The following is a 17,631-nucleotide window of genomic DNA, read 5'->3' on the forward strand; positions in this document are numbered from 1 at the left end:
CAGCTGCTGATATCATAAAGTCTATGTTGGTTGTACCATTTGCTAACGGGGAGTGATGTGGGTTCTCAAGGTACTCTGGGTGGGGGGTGAGTGGAAAATTGGAATAGGGTCTTTTTCTGTCTTATTGCAATGTGCTATTTGTTAGGCAGTGCTTTACCAGTGGTAACATTCCAGAAACTTCTGGGCTTGATGGCAGCAGCTTCTCAATCCCTTCCCCTGGGCCTTTTACATATGTGGTCCCTACAGGTTTGGTTCAACAGGATGGTCCCTGTCTCCAGACTCTCTCTTGGTGGAAACAACCAACGCACCTGCGCTTAGGCGTCAGGCTGGGAGCAGTCACAAGAAGAGAAGTGATCACCACCGATGCCTCCAACCACGTTGGGGCGGAGTGCGGAACGGTCGGGGTGCACAGTAGGTGTGACGTCCCCCTTGGCTGGGCCGACACATCAATCTTGTGGAACTGCAAGCAGTGTTGCTAACCCTTCAGTTCTTTCTGGAGATCAAGGGGAGATGCGTGCTTGTCCGGACGGACAACATGACAGTGGTGGCTTTCATCAACCACCAAGGTGGTACGAGGTCGCCCAGTCTCAACAGGGTGGTCACCAGGCTTCTGCTCTGGGCACACACCCACCTCCTCTCTCTCCGAGCGATTCATCTACCTAGAGTGGTAAACACTGCCACAGACCTCCTTTCGAGGCAGGTTCTGGACGGTGCAGATTGGACACTCCATCCCGAGGTAGTGAGCCTCATATGGGAGCGGTTCGGGTCAGCGGAGATCGATCTCTTTGCCTCCCGGGAGTAGACTCATTGCACCCTGTGGTTCTCCATAAAGAGAGATGAAGGGTGTCTAGGGGACGATGCACTGGCTCACCAGAGTAACTGTAGAATGAGCAGCACGAATACTACACTCTGTCACAATTACAGGCAATCCCCAAGCCTGAAGAAACTATCCCAGCCGGGGTAGTACTATATTTATATTTAATAAGGCACAAATCAAGTAAGTAATGAAAATCTTAGCTCAGATGCTTTCACTCTTGGTGAAAAAGAAAAAGAGAATTTGCAAATGGCCGCAGTGTGCTTTTGTCGGGGCAACTCGCACTGCATCATGCACTCTCACGAGAGTTTGTTGGCATATATGCTTCAGTTCTTGGGTTCTTAAAGGGGAATAACCCATTAGTGATGGTTAATGTTTCTATTTCACAGAACCAGGGTTATGATAATAACCTGACGTTCTGCTGCTGTACTTCTGTTGAATGATGACTCATCCCTTGATATGTCGTCATAGCAGAGACAGAGCTGGTTGGCAGGCCTTACCGCAAAAAAGATGATTGCTTTGCGCTGGCAACCACCGCACTCTCTCCCCTATCGCCAATGGATCTTCTCTTACCTTGGTGTTGTTCATGTGGAGCTATCCATGGCTTGGATCCATGGTGCCAGGGGTGAGAATGTTCTAGCCTGGAAATCAGCTGCTGATATCATAAAGTCTATGTTGGTTGTACCATTTGCTAACGGGGAGTGATGTGGGTTCTCAAGGTACTCTGGGTGGGGGGTGAGTGGAAAATTGGAATAGGGTCTTTTTCTGTCTTATTGCAATGTGCTATTTGTTCCAAAATAAAAAAAAATAAAAAATTTGATTACAAAAAAACAGCTCACACCTTCACAAACACCTTCCTATTGAGGAGTGTGTCTGGATTACAAGACCATGTTGTCTACTTTATCAGAAGACAGAGTGCAGAGAATAGCCACTTGTCTGAAACTTTTTCAGCTCAGCAGGAAACTCATAATAGTGACGTTTCAATGGTTTCTGGGTTGATGTTGATGGCAACAGCTGCCCAGACCCTCCCCTTGGGTTTTCTGAACATGCGCCCTCTCCAAGGCTGGTTCAACCCACATTAAACCATGGCCATATGCTGACAGTGTCTCAGCTGGGGCGCAATGTGGAACGGCAGGGGAGCACAAGGAGTATGGAGACCCTGCCACTAAATATTCTGGAATTGCAGGCGGTGTTTCTAGCCTTGCAGAATTTTTTACAGGAGGTGCAGGGCAGACAGGCTTGTCCGGATGTACAACACTACTGTGGTGGCATACATAAACCACCAGGGCGGCCTCAGGTCCTCCAGTCTCCACCGGGTTGCCCGCAAGCTGTTGCTTTGGATGCATCATCACCTTCTTTCACTGTGGGCAGAACATCTTCCCAGGGTGACGAATTGGGCAACGGACCTCCTTTCAAGGACAGTCCCCAGTGCCTCAGAATGCAGTCTTCACCCAGAAGTGGTGAGCCTCATTTGGAAACGGTTCAGGAGAGCACAGGTTTTTGCCTGTTTGCCTCCTAAGAATCGACCTGTTGCGCCCTTTGGTTCTCAATAACGGGAGCTGGGGACCCACTGGGAATAGATGCTTTGGCACACCAGTGGCTGGCAGCTTCTGTATGCCTTTCCTCCACTAGCCATGCTCCTACTGTGCTTAGAAAACATCAGGCAAGACTGAGCCAGGGTGTTATAAATAGCCCTTTATTGGCTCAGGAGACTGTCGTTTTCAATCTGATACAGTTGCTGAGAGGCCAGTCGCGGAGTCTATCGAAACGCTGCGACCTTGAGTCAGACAGGTGGGATGTTGTGGAATCTCAACCTATCGAGCCTGCAGCTCTGGGTCTTGCCCCTGAACAGCACCATTTGAGCCATCTGGGACTTTCTAATAGAGTCATTGACACTACAGAATGCCAGAGCGCAATCCACACTTTCCCAGTATGGGTACAGTGGGGCGTTTTTCAAATGTTGTGCCTGCCTAAGGGATTAGACCCTACAATCTGTCCAATAGCAGTTACTCTGCAAATTGTATATGTCTATTTGGGAGCCATTTTGGCTTGTCATGTTAAAATTGATTCAGTCTCCCCAGGAGCTCATTTCCTGGCAGGGCAATTTTTAAAGGGTGCTTGGTGGCTTGGTGGCTTAATGTGGTGCTAGAAGAGTTTATGAAGCCTCCCTTTGAGCCCATCTATTCAGCGGAGCTGAAATATTTATCATTGCAAGTGGCTTTTTTGCTCGCTATTACATGTTCCAAAAGCCTGCTTAATTTTTGCAGAAGCCAGGGCGAAAGTAACACTTCGCACTAATCCTATTTTTTTTTGTTGCCAAAAACATCTCGGCATTCCACATGAACCAGACGGTGGAGCTTGAGGCTCTTCATCCGCCTCCTTTCCAGTCTGTTAGAGAGCGGCAGCTTCATACACTTTGCCCGGTCCAGACACTAGCGTATTACGTGGAAAAAACCAAAAGTTGGAGGCAGTTTTTTTTTTTTTTTTATAATCTGTTATGGTGCTAAGTCCTATGGGAAAGCTCTGTCTATACAGAGGCAATCAAGATGGATCATACATACGGTTCAGACTGCATATGATCGAGCCAACTTGCCCACTCCAGAGAAGCTCACTACCCATTCTACCAGGGGCTTCGCAACTTCATGGGCTTTCTTCCAGGGCGCAACTGTCAGAGACATTTGCGATGTAGCGGTGTGGGCTACGCCCCACCCTTTTACACGATTCAATTGGCTGAATGTTGTGGATCCACAAAACCCTGGTTTTGGAACAAGAGTGTTAAGGGCAGCCTTGAGCTTGATTCTTACAACATAAAATTAGAGGTGAGTTCCCCTCAATTTTTAAATTTTTTTTATAGCCCTGTTACTTGCACGGCGTTCCCCATGGTGATGTGCAAGGTGGCCTTGGCCGAGCCTCGAAGGTTTTCACTTGGTCTGCAATTTTCCTTGCGACAATTTTGGTATGTCTACTTATTAGGTAATGGTTACATTTTGTACATGAAAGGGAACCAGGATTATGATAATAACCTAACAATTAATTTTGTTATCTACAGTCACTTTAAGGGGTATACCTAAATAAATACATAGCTATAGTATATTGGTACAGTACAACAATTTAGCAAATCGCTATCTTGAAATCCTCCCATAAACCCATGTGTATGTTGTTAAGGATTATCAGATTAGTAGCATCTGCTTTCTCCTCCAGCATGTCTACAGAAAGCAGTCAGTATTCTGCCTGTGGGAAATTAAGTGGACCAAAGAACTTCCTTCCAGTCTGCAGTGTCAGTTTTCTGTCAACTTCTCTCCTGCAATCAGTGAAGAGGAATCCACCTCTTTTAAACCCTATGTCTATGAATTTCAGTTGGAAAACATTGTTGTGAGTACCACATGTTGTCTAGTGCAGCTTTAAAAGGGTAAACATAAGAATATAAGAAAGTTACGAACGAGAGGGCTTTTTGGCCCATCTGTGATTGTTCAGTTTGTACCAACTGACTCTCTTTTCTAAGTCTGTCGCCACTCAATTTTCTTTACATTTATTAACATTAAATTTAATTTGCCATATTTCAGTCCAGTATTGGGGCTTAATCCCTTTTGGATTTCCTGGGCTTCGGCATGCGTGTCAGCCACTCCCAACAGCTCCAACTTTTAGATTGATTTTAGTAATATTATCTGATGGCAGTACAGCTTTTTGATTCCCTGCTATGTTCTCCACTAACAGACACTGTATAATGTAAAAGCAGAGATCTACCCAGTGCTGGGAGCAGAACACTGCAGAACTGGCTCCCTCTGCTCTCTAGAAGTTTCCATCACACGGCTTTCTGACCTCACAGAAGCAGATCAGGATGAATCTCTGACAGAATCTGATGGGCTGTGCACAACCAAGCTCATGTACGAAGGTAAAATTAATGCTAATTATTCAGATATGTACACCTGTTTTAAGGGAGGCAACATCACTGTGTTTCTAACAGGGTTCCAACGAGTCATGGAATTTCTGGAAAGTCAGGGACAATTAAATCTGTTTCCCAGACAAGGAAAGTTGGGGAAATTTTACGAATTTTAGTTGTGGTAAAGCAATATCAGGGAAAATCACGTAAGAGTTTATTGCTGAGGTTGCTTAGCCACTTGCGCAAATGCCTTTTTTTTTCTCCACACTATTCAGGTTATACATTTTCCTGGCGATTTATTATCGAGCGTTCATTGGTTTTCTGCTATAGTGTTGCTATGGTTAGCGCATGTTTCTGTGTTTCACATCAGTTGTGTTTGTCATTCGTAGCCGCTGACAAAGTGAGTAGACTTTATGTAGCCATGCTAAGAGCAGCAAGCATCGAGTTCGTTTGGAAAGGCGAAGTAAAGAAATAACTCAAAACATGGACATAACAGTTTCTGAGCAGCAACTGAGGTGGTTAATTCAAGAGCCAAGGCTGTAGACAGGGAGTCAGCAGCTACAAAAATTCTCTCCACACCCGGTACTGTAACTGAAAAAATCAAGAAGTGACGTTGCTTGAGGCCTCGGATTGTCGACAAATAAGACGTTGGAAGCAGAGATTCACTGGTACTTGAAACTTACTCGGTTGCATTGGTCCTACTAGTCAGCAGTCTGCAGGTAAGTCTTCATTATTTGTATCATTTTTCATTTTTTTAACCAAATTACCAGTTTTTATTAAAATCCAGATCGTTGTGTATAGTGAAAGGGAGTGACACTGCTTGAGTGCAAGCTCTGATAGTTTTATTTTTTTTAAATGTAACTTTATTTGAATTGCCAGTAGCCTGCAGAGCTGGGTTAAAAAATGCCCATGCGGTGAAATTCATTAACTTGTGTAGCTAACGTTTTAAAGACAAATTGTGTATTGTACTGTGGGCACATAAGGACCTTTTTACACTGAACAAAAATATAAATGCAACATGCAACTATTTCAAAGATTTTACTGAGTTACAGTTCATATAAGGAAATCAGTCAATTGAAATAAATTAATTAGACCTTAATCTATGGATTTCACATGACTGGGAATACAAATATGCATCTGTTCATTACAGATACCTTAAAAAAAAAAAAGGTAGGGGCGTGGATCAGAAAAACAGTCAGTATCTGGTGTGACCACCATTTGTCATGCAGCACGACACATCTCCTTCACATAGAGTTGATCAGGTTGTTGATTGTGGCCTGTGGAATGTTGTCCCACTCCTCTTCAATGGCTGAGCGAAGTTGCTGGATATTGGCGGGAACACGCTGTCGTACACGTCGATCCACAGCATCCCAAACATGCTCAATGGGTGACTTGTCTGGTGAGTATGCAGGCCATGGAAGAACTGTGACATTTTCAGCTTCTAGGAATTGTGTACAGATCCTTGCGACATGGGGCCGTGCATTATCATGCTGAAACATGAGGTGATGGCGGCGGATGAATGGCTTGATAATGGGCCTCAGGATCTCATCACTGTATCTCTGTGCATTCAAATTGCCATCGATTTAAAATGCAATTGTGTTCGTTGTCCGTAGCTTATGCCTGCCCATACCATAACCCCACCGCCACCATGGGGCACTCTGTTCACAAAGTTGACATCAGCAAACTGCTCGCCCACACAACGCCATACACTCTGTCTGCCATCTACCCGGTACAGTTGAAACCAGGATTCGTCCGTGAAGAGCACACTTCTCCAGCATGCCAGTGGCCATCGAAAGTGAATATTTGCCCACTGAAGTCGGTTACGATGCCAAACTGCAGTCAGGTCAAGACCCTGGTGAGGATGATGAGCACGCAGGTGAGCTTCCCTGAGACGGTTTCTGACAGTTTGTGCAGAAATTCTAAGGTATGCAAACCCACAGTTTCATCAGCTGTCCGAGTGGCTGGTCTCAGACGATCACGCAGGGGAAGAAGCCGGATGTGGAGATCCTGGGCTGGGGTGTTACACGTGGTCTGCGGTTGTGAGGCCGGTTGGACGTACTGCCAAATTCTCTAAAACGACGTTGGAGGCGGCTTATGGTAGAGAAATGAACATTCAATTCTCTGGCAACAGGTCTGGTGGACATTCCTGCAGTCAGCATGCCAATTTCCTGTTCCCCCCCTTGTATCTGGCACTCCCCTAAACTTGAGACATCTGTGCATGTGTTTGTGTGACAAAACTCTCCGGACATTTTAGAGGGCCTGTTCCAATTTTACTCTACAGCACAAGGTAACTGAGATGGATTTTTTACAAAAATTAACTATTGTGTAACAACAAAAAATAATCTTTAGTGGGGGGGGGGCTGGGGGTCCAGTTGATATTTTGGAGCGACCTGAATTTTTTTTGTTTTTAAAAAGGGATGGCTTAAGGTACATTATTAATAATATTAAATTAATATTAAATTAATAGTAATATAATATTAATATTAAAATCTGCAGTGCAGGCCTATGTTCAAAAGCAGAAATAGAAATTCAATTAAATTAAAAAATGGTAATCTGCTTAATGTATTTTATGACTTACTGTCACAGAGACGGCCGAAGTGGGCGGCGTCAGAACCAGGAAAAGTAATGCAATACACAAAACACAGGACGGATGAAATGAAGTGATGAAGATGCCTGTTGGCGCCGGTTTAATACAAAATAAAAGGTTTACACAAACACGAAAAACACAGGACACGGCACTCTACGCCAAAATAAATAGACAAACGAAAACAGACTAAACTTAACAAAACGGTGCACGGACAGACACTGACAAACACGGTGAGCGGATACTTTCTCCTATTATTATTATTATTATTACTACTACTACTACTAATTTCCTCCGTCTCCAGTCCCGTTCTCCGCTCACCGAACACCCAACCCCAGTATGTGACAACGTGCATCTATATATACTATTGTGCTGGGATTCAATTACCAATTAATTATTCACTTGAATCCCAGCACGTAAATTAATAAAGTGCAATTCCCCATGCTCACATATTACTACATTTTACTTGCACGTGAAGTGCTGTGCAATCCTCGTGCCTAAATACACATATACATTTTTAAACACTCGTGTTACACAGACCCGTTTATATCCCGTGTACCAATGTCTATACACCAACATTTAAACACACCACACGCAACACATAACAGATAATATACACAGGGGCGGGCACTTTGTTACATATACCCCCTCCTGTGCAAAGCACACATGGCCTCAATGGCCACCTCCCCCCTTAAAAGCCCAAAAGTCCCGCCCAAAGTCCTTGGCCAGGACCAGAGGCTTCCAGGGGCCCACAGGTCGTAATGCTGTCAGCAGGGTAGCATTCTCCTGCCAGGGTAGTCCTAGCAGCGGAAAGGCTGCTTGGGGTGTGGTCTCCTGACCTTCCCCCTTCTTCGGCGCCGGCAGCTCCCCTTGGTGGGGCTTCAACCACCGTTCTTCCTGCAGGGAAGAAACTGCAGAGGGAGCAGGTCTCCGGACCTCCCCCACGATCTCCGGCGGAGAAACTGCTGCTGGGGTTGGCGGTCTCCAGACCTCCTCCCCCTCCTCCGGCAGCGAAACTGCTGCTGGGGTTGGCGGTCTCCAGACCTCCTCCCCCTTCTTCGTGGCCGGCAGCTCCCCTTCGTGGGGTTCCGGCCACAGTACTTCCGGCTGTGATGCGGAGCGGCGGGCAACCCCAGGCGATGCAGAGCGGCGGGCAACCCCAGGCGATGCAGAGCGGCGGGCAACCCCAGGCGATGCAGAGGCATCCTTGGGCGAAGCGAGGCTGGCATCCTTGGGCGAAGCGAGGCTGGCATCCTTGGGCGAAGCGAGGCTGGCAGTCAGGACAAGCTGGGGTGCGGGTGTTGGCCCTCTTTTCGGCCACTGCAGCCGGGAGGTTCTTCCCCGTGCTTCCCTCAGCAGCCTATGCAAGGGCTGCTGAGGACCGCCAGCATCTAGTCCTGGCCCTTCTGGTGCAGGGAGAGGCAGCTCCTGCTCCTCTCCCCCTGATGGAGGTGGAGGCAGAGGAAGCTCCAGCTCCTCTCCTCGTGATGGTGGGGGAAGTGATACCAGCAGGCATTCACCCTCTGCTGGTGGGGGAAGTGATACCAGCAGGCATTCACCCTCTGCTGGTGGGGGAAGTGATACCAGCAGGCATTCACCCTCTGCTGGTGGGGGAAGTGATACCAGCAGGCATTCACCCTCTGCTGGTGGGGGAAGTGACCCAGCAGGCATTCACCCTCTGCTGGTGGGGGAAGTGATACCAGCAGGCATTCACCCTCTGCTGGTGGACAGGGACCCAGCAGGCATTCACCCTCTGCTGGTGGCGGAGGCAGAGGCAGCTCCTGCTGCTCTGCTCCTGCCGGTGGAGGTGGCGGAGACAGAGGCAGCTCCTGCTGCTCTCCCCCTGCCGGTGGAGGTGGCGGAGGCAGAGGCAGCTCCTGCTGCTCTCCCCCTGCCGGTGGAGGTGGCGGAGGCAGAGGCAGCTCCTGCTGCTCTGCGCCTGCCGGTGGAGTTGGCGGAGGCAGAGGCAGCTCCTGCTGCTCTGCTCCTGCCCATGGAGGTAGGAGCGGCGTGTAGTCTCCTTGTGGTGGAGGTGGGAACGGTGTGTAGTCTCCCCTTGATACAGGGGACTGGTGCGGCTCTTCCTCCCTTGCAGGAGACTGGTGCGGCTGTGGAGACAGCGGTGGGACCTCTGCCTTCCTCTTCCCCTTTCCCCTTCTCTGCCACCTCCTCACCTTCCTCTCCTGCGGCAGTTCCTCCTCTCCTTCCTGGTAGGGGCAGCGCACCACCAGGTGCCCAAACTCCCCACAGGCAAGGCACCAGCTCTGGTCCTCCAGACCACCGAGGAACTCCTCCAGGTCCTGGCAGCCATCTCTCCAGTCCCAGCCTTCCATGTTTTTTTTTTTTGTTGTTTTTTTTTTTTTTTTTTTTTTTTTTTTTTTGTTAAATTTTTTTTTTTTGACAAAACACCTCTCCTGGTCTGACGCTTGGAGGCGCTGTTATCCCACGCAGGACACCACGTGTCACAGAGACGGCCGAAGTGGGCGGCGTCAGAACCAGGAAAAGTAATGCAATACACAAAACACAGGACGGATGAAATGAAGTGATGAAGACGCCTGTTGGCGCCGGTTTAATACAAAATAAAAGGTTTACACAAACACGAAAAACACAGGACACGGCACTCTACGCCAAAATAAATAGACAAACGAAAACAGACTAAACTTAACAAAACGGTGCACGGACAGACCCTGACAAACACGGTGAGCGGATACTTTCTCCTCTTATTATTATTATTATTATTATTACTACTACTACTACTAATTTCCTCCGTCTCCAATCCCGTTCTCCGCTCACCGAACACCCAACCCCAGTATGTGACAACGTGCATCTATATATACTATTGTGCTGGGATTCAATTACCAATTAATTATTCACTTGAATCCCAGCACGTGAATTAATAAAGTGCAATTCCCCATGCTCACATATTACTACATTTTACTTGCACGTGAAGTGCTGTGCAAAAACCATCGTGTACCAATGTCTATACACCAACATTTAAACACACCACACGCAACACATAACAGATAATATACACAGGGGCGGGCACTTTGTTACACTTACGTATTACATATGGCAACATTTTTAAACTAGCTTGATTTTTTTTTTTTACTGTTACGATTTTTTGCTACTAGTTTAATCCAGAAAAGTTTTTTTTTTCTTTTTTCAGGGGAACTCTTTCAAAGAATGTTTCCAGACAGTGAAATAGCTAGCAAATTCCAATGTGGAGAAAAAAAATAGCATACTTGACTGTTTTTGGTATTGCGCCGTAGCTTCAAGTCACTGCGATGTGACAGAATTTTACGTAAGTTTTACTTTTTGAGGAAAGCTTGAACGTGAAAACACAAACTAAACAAATTGACAATCCAGAGGACATGGAAGAGGTTTTCCACAAGTCAACAGGACAGAACTGGAAATCTTTAGCTTTTAATGGATGGGCCCAGTGTTAATTGGAAGTTCCACAACCTGATTCAAATGGACCTTGAACTAGATGTGAATTCAGTGCTACTTAATTTAGGAAGTTGTGGATTGTACATGGGGCATTCAAGAATGGAGCAGATTCTACAGGTTGGAAGGTAGACCAGTTTTTAAGTAGTGCTTATTTAGGGTTACCATAATTCAGATCGTCAAAAAGAGGACACTACCCAGGGGGTTGCTGATGGGCGACCAATTTTTATTTAAGATTAACGTTTCGTTGTGGAAAATGAACATTGATCCTGTTATCTGTAGGGAAACTGATGTGCTGGCAATGACGAGAGACCCATAGGAAAACAAATAGGCTAATAACAAATACTGTACAACCATTCCCTCATAATTTCATGAGTCTTCCCCTCCTTTCTCAAATGCACAAACACCCTAAATTGAAATAATCCATTCCCAACAACAACATATGAGGCTTGTTGCTCGGGAGCTGAAGTCACTGTCTTGTGGTTTATGATAGTGCATTGCTGCTGCCACACTTGAACACCTCGTTGGCTAAAATAAAAACCGCTTCAGCAAGTAGGTATTTAATTTGCTTTGTGTTACTGTGCAATACGTGTGCATATAATAACAGTACAATATCAATGCTTTGTTTTTAATTGATTTGTATGTTGTTGTTTGTAATGTGCAATACAAAATAAAATGAATGTATATTGCAGCTAAGGCATACGCAGTTAGACAGTAAAAATGGGGAGCCAACTCCAGGACTGCTATATATACCATTCCGCAGTATAGCGAGGGGTGATATAACGATGGGTGGGTGTATTAGAAACAATGATTTCGGTTTGATAGTTTTGTGTGTACTTATACCTGTTTACATCTGTACACGGATATATGTACATACCCGTTTCTTTTGAAGTGTGTTTTGTTGTTTTTCCACTATTTGTAGTCATGATCATTTTAAAAATAAAGCCTTTTATGTTTAATTTTCCATATAAATACAATGTTTCTGCGATGCAAATGTTAGATATGATGTTCATGAATAAAACTTTTCAGTTTTATCTGATAGTATGTCTTTCATTTTCATAACAGAGCAGTTTAAAAATGTATGGGTCAAAGTGACCCATGTGACAGTTGTAGGTAGTTCGCAAATCCGGCGGTTCAATTGTTAACACAAAATATAAAAAGAATTATTAATCCAAAGAATATAAAAACATCCCTAACGTTTTTCACATGCAGTAGTTTTAATGACAGATGTCAGCAAATTATATTTTTGCAGCTTCTAGCAAATGCACTGTAATGATGAAATAAACAAGCTTCAATGAATTCCCCTTTGATCTTCTAGCGCCTTCTTGTTTTATATGTTTCTTTGTTGAGATTTTTTTTTATAAGTAATATGCACTTGCTTAAACTAAAAGGATGTAAAAAACTACAGCAAAAGAAAAAAATAAACCGCTAAAGAAATCAGGGTGGCAATCTGAAATATGTTTCACTAAAATGGTGGCATTTCCTCCTTTTTGTTTTTCCCTTCTTTAAAACACTTTCAACATTTTGATTGTCCACCTTCAACCAGATTGCTGTTGTCATCTGGCTGAAATCCTAGAGTTCTGCATCAAGCTTCTCTCTCCGGCATTTGTCATGACTGCTGCAGTAATTACATTTTCCCAGAACGCATAGGGTAGTTGGTCACGTCTGCTAAGCGGAAATGAGTAAGCTTAGTTCATATTCTTTTTAAAGCACACAATTACAGAGTTTTTTGTTTTACTGATATTTTTTTATATTTTTTTTTTTTAATTTTTCCCCAATATTAGGTATCATAGGATTTTGGTATTATGCTATACTGTAGGTATTGCTGTACCTCTCTCCGGCAGTGTTATTGTGATCCTCACATGCCATACCCCCGCTCTCCCATTACTTTGTGCCGACTGTGACATGGCTCCTCACGATGTGACCTCCGTCAGGTTCTATCAGCCCCTAATCAAACACCAGCAAGGGTTCAGCGGAGACCCCAGGGATTGTCCAGAGGACTGGGCCCCAGTGCGGAGGTGTCTCTCACTAAACAACCAACTGCAACCGGCTCAGTCCAGCCCGACTCGCCTTCAGTCAGGCCCGGAGAGAATAGCTTGACATAGGGTTTTTTTCTGGTCCGAAGATTGAAAGGAGAGCCTGTTGCCAAGGTAGTTTTGATATTGAAAACGTGTTTCTTTTGGATTTACCTGATTTTCTCTACGTGGAGGGCCCTGGAGGGTTTTTGTTTTGACGTGCACACTAGAGAATTGTGGAAATATGTTGCTGGTTGACGGCTCGTATTGGAGTAAGCTCTATGTTGTTGATATTAATGGTCGTGTGTTTCCCGTATCACACCCTACGCAACTCTGTATTGGTTTATTAACAGCCCAGAAATATTGTAGTGTATGATGCCATGGATAAAGGGGAAAGGGATTTCATGAGCAAGCATTATCAGTAGTAATGGTGGGGGCTTGGCCAAACTGATCTGCTGTTTTTCCAATTTCTTTCTTTTACAGTGGTGGACAACAGCAGTAACTGGGCATTGTGTGGAAAGAGCTCGGGGGTCATCTCTATGCCTGTGGCAGCTCGGGCCTTGCACAAGGTCCACATGGAGGTGATGCCACTGTTTGCTGGAAACCTGCCTTTCCCCAATGTGAAGGTCTCCAAGTACCTTCCTCACCACTCATCCCACTCCACACAACCTGACATTGGTAAAGTTAAAACCAGAATTATTGCTCATACACTAGTCCCTCGCTAAACCGGACGTGTTTAGAGACAAAAAGGTTGACCGAAATATTGCCAGTTTTAAAAAAAATAATAAAACAAAAAAAGGGATCCCACTCAGATATACTCAGTTTATTTTAAATGTATAAATCATTGCACTGAAATAACATTAATATATTATCTGTACACATGGCATTATGTAAAAATTTAATATTTACATTAGATATATGCAGTACAGTAGTAAAATCAAATAATTTCTAGTGCACTTTCTTTTTAATTTACTACAGGCTAAACAATAAAAACAGTGTTTTAACTGAAACTAAATTATTTTAGTGCATTTTCTTTTTTACGTATTACACAATTAACACAATATACTATACAGTACCTTACATATACTAACAAACTTTACATAAATAAATCACTTTTAAATTTACATAGAACATTTAACAGTGTTCTTTGCAAAAAGCAATATAAGACTGAATTTGAATTATTGTAGTCCACATCTTGTGTTTCGAACTACTGGAGTCCATCAGTATTTCTGAAAGCTTTTCGTCCTTTTCCAACAGTTCAATCAGTTAGTTTAAACTCTGTAGAACATCAGTCTAAAATGCCGTCTTTTAATCAAGTTATTAATTATAGCGGTTTAGTAGGCTAATTGTATCTGCGCTTCTGTTTATTTTCATTCAGCCTTTGTTGTCAGTATAACAACTGTGTGTCTGTTTGGATCATGCAATTCACTTAGCATCACACTACATTGTACAGAGCCTGGGAGGGGACATGAGAGAAAAAACATATATCTTGCACACACGTGTTACTATCTCATGGCCACAAGGTATACCATGCACACGACTTAATATCTTGTGCTCATGAAATAGTAAGTCATACACACAAGTTATTATCTCGTGGCAACAACATATATCTTTTTCTGGGCTCCAAAACATTGGTTATTATTGGAGGACTGCTGTACTATTTTTATTTTTATTTTTTTTTTAACTCCCAAGCTGCCAAGTAGTTTTCTAAAATGCCAATCCCCACTCAGAATATTACTATTAATTCCAAGTAACATTTTGTACTGTGAATAATTCAGACACTATTTTCAGAAACGTGATTGATATCAGCATTGTTAGTAACCCTGTGAGCTACCACACAGCCCAAATTGCATTCCAAATTTCACAGAAAATGAAACCTTTGGAATGAAGTTGTTAGAGGGGTTTTTTCTTTGTGTAAGAAAAAAGAAATGTTATGATTTTAAAGTACAGTACTCTGAATTGGTTTATGAACAGCCTAGACATTTTCTAGTGTCAAAAGCCATTGTGGGGAAAGGATTTGATGCTCAAGTAGTAATAGTAAATGTGTATTGGTCTTGAAAATGACCAACAACTTCATTCCAAGGGCATGTGATGTAAAACAGACCATTTATACAATTTGGGCTATGGTGTAGCTGATGGGGTTATCAGCAACTTTTTTTTTTCCTGAAAAATCTGGTGTTGATCTGAAAACTGCAGAAATGACCATTGCAAACCTTTTATAGGGGCAAAACTGTAACAGGATAAACCTGTAATAGGGTAATGTGTTAAACTTTTTTTAAAACCCCATTACCATGAAAGTAAAGAAATGGTATTTATCAGTTATAATTTATCCAATTTTTTTTTATTAATTAGCATTGCTGTTTTATAGATTAGGACTATTTTTAACCAATCGAAAGTATACAACCAGAAAAGTTTTGTAAGAATTACATTTATGATTTTCGCATCAGTTTAACTCTCACCTGAAAACTCCATCAGTGTCAATAAAGGTGGCACAACATCAGATAATCCTTTCTCCTTATCCACCGATATTTAATTTTGTGTGTGTTCTCTCTAAAACTTTGCATTGCAATGTAGTATAAATACACATTGCTTACATGTAACAAAGGGGTCTGAAGTTAAGTAGACAAGCCATTGCAATCGCACAGTATATAAATACCAATGTATATAATATCAAATGTTATTTATATTACTTGTACATTTAGTACACAGTGAAAGTGCTTTTATATTATTTCTCATTCTAGACAGCTGGCTTGAGAATGACCTTTCAGTTGACAAGGCACTGGACGAACAGGCAGACAGCAGTAGCATCCGAAGCCGAACCAGCACGCACTCCGCCAGCAATGAACACAAAGGGTTGTCCATGCCCCGCCTGCAATCATTCAGCCCTGGCCAGGTCTTCAGCTGCAGCACTGGCATGCAAGTCCTTGTTGTTCCCAGCAAGGACGACCACGTCCTGGAAGTTAACGTTACATGACACTGTTGCTTTCACATTCATAAAACAGACCCTGGTATGGTTGCACTTGACTGGATGGTAACACATGCACCTAGTAGGCCTCTGTTTTAAAACAGCCTACTTTCCTGACAGAGTGTTTGGGCAAATACTGCTGTAATTCTCTTTTTATCTTATCACCTGCCCAGTCTTTTTGTTTTGTTTTGTTTTTTAAACATTCACATAATGTACAACAAACTTAAAACCAGTGTTCATATGTATACGCTGACAGGGAAAGCAGCTTGACCTAGTGCTTGGAGCAGTGGACTCAGTCAGGAGATCCATAGTTTGATTTTCAAGCACTGCCTTTGATTCACTTTGTGACTCACTGGGATTGTCAATTGTCCCTCATGCAGGTCAACTAACTCCAGAGATGTTACTTCACATAAATGCTGTGGAAAAAATAAATATACCATATCCTATAGGGACAGTATACACAACAAGAAAAGTGTGGAAGCTGCTGCCTTTCAGTTGTTATCCCAATGTCAGCTGTGTTGGCTAGGTAACCCTGCAGAGCCTGTTAACTCAATGTCTGATTTTCTTCTCTACATGTGTAGTGTATGTACTCCTGTTTGAATTCTACAATCCCGGAACTATATGATGGAAAATGTACTGGTCCTGCTGCACCCACAACAGATAATTTGTGTCAGGCTTGTGGACTGAAATCAGAGCCATGCTAAACCTGGAACCCTCCTATTGTTGTCTTTTCTCTTCTAGTAGAATATACATTAAATCAGTAAGACCTTATTTCTGGTTGAGTAACACCTTATAGGTCATTTTAAAAAGAAAGGTTCTTGTCTTATTAACAGGTGAAGATCATCTGTAGGGTTAGTCATTTTTAGTACACAGCTTCATCTGCTGGGATCATTGTAGTTACTGATTAATATTTGACAGATGTCAACACTGATCAAAATACATTATTATTTAAAGGCTGGCTGATACACTACAGTCTTTCTGAATTGTGACATGGTTGGAACATAGCTGTATTTTTTTTCACTGATTTCACGATTTCCATGAAATGTACCCATTGTCATGTAATATGCAGTTCCCTGTAATAATTGCTATTTCTGAAAGAATAGTATAGTATTTTTTTATCACTTAAAATAAATATAGCAAACATTTATCTTATTGATACTAGCTGTTACTAACTGCATTTATGAACCTGGCAACTGGTTTAAATTGCTTCCGGTAAATGATTGAACACACTGCATAGTGCTGCACAATTTTTTTCAACGAAAAAGACACCAGCTGCATTTCTGCTAAAGATTGCTTTGTCCAACACAAGAAGGACACATTTCATGTGTCTGTTGTTATATTACATTTATGTATGTTTTTATTTTGTTTGATATTCATTGAGGTGACAATAGAATGTCTTTAAAGGGGGGCTTAAAAACAAAATATTCTAAATTTAGCATGTACTGTTTTTCAGGTAAGCATTTACAACTCTTATTTTTCGACTTTAATAAATATTATGTTTAATCATGAAATATCTTGAATTTTTAGGCTGTGAACTAAGCCATTTTTACTGTGAAAAAAATGCAGCCCTACTAATGGGGATTGAGTAGTTGTGTGGATATAGGTACTGTACTGGGCTCCTTGTTCATATCTGACTAACTGAATAATGTGCTTCTGCCAAAAACACAGTCCTACCTTATTTCAGGTTTGTCCTCTCAGTTAAATCTAAAGTTCCTTCCATGATTCCTTGGATGATGTAAAAGGTAGAAATATAAGCATTTAGAAATATAAAAACTACTTTGAAACACCTCTGAAAGAAAGCAGATTTGTGTTATTTTAGGTTGACTAATGAATAAAAGTAATTTAAAAACTGTATTACAAAATCCACTACTCTTTCTTATAAGTAGTCACACAAGTTTTGAAACTTTTAAAAGCTCACAAAATGTAGGT

The 17,631-nt window shown here is 42.8% G+C and overlaps 1 protein-coding gene across 1 annotated transcript in view; it reads left to right on the forward strand.

Moving 5' to 3' along the window:
• Window positions 1-17,094, forward strand: part of LOC121327812 (trafficking protein particle complex subunit 10-like) — a 142,538-nt gene extending 125,444 nt beyond the window's left edge. Inside the window, exons 20-23 of the mRNA XM_041272020.1 lie at window positions 4,016-4,186; window positions 4,529-4,706; window positions 13,221-13,415; window positions 15,479-17,094. Coding sequence (XP_041127954.1) covers window positions 4,016-4,186; window positions 4,529-4,706; window positions 13,221-13,415; window positions 15,479-15,711 — 777 coding nt within the window. The 3' untranslated portion in view covers window positions 15,712-17,094. The remainder of the gene's footprint in view (window positions 1-4,015; window positions 4,187-4,528; window positions 4,707-13,220; window positions 13,416-15,478) is intronic.
• Window positions 17,095-17,631: the final 537 nt, after the last annotated feature.

Source organism: Polyodon spathula, chromosome 15, assembly GCF_017654505.1.
Source record: "Polyodon spathula isolate WHYD16114869_AA chromosome 15, ASM1765450v1, whole genome shotgun sequence".
NCBI classification, from domain to species: domain Eukaryota; kingdom Metazoa; phylum Chordata; class Actinopteri; order Acipenseriformes; family Polyodontidae; genus Polyodon; species Polyodon spathula.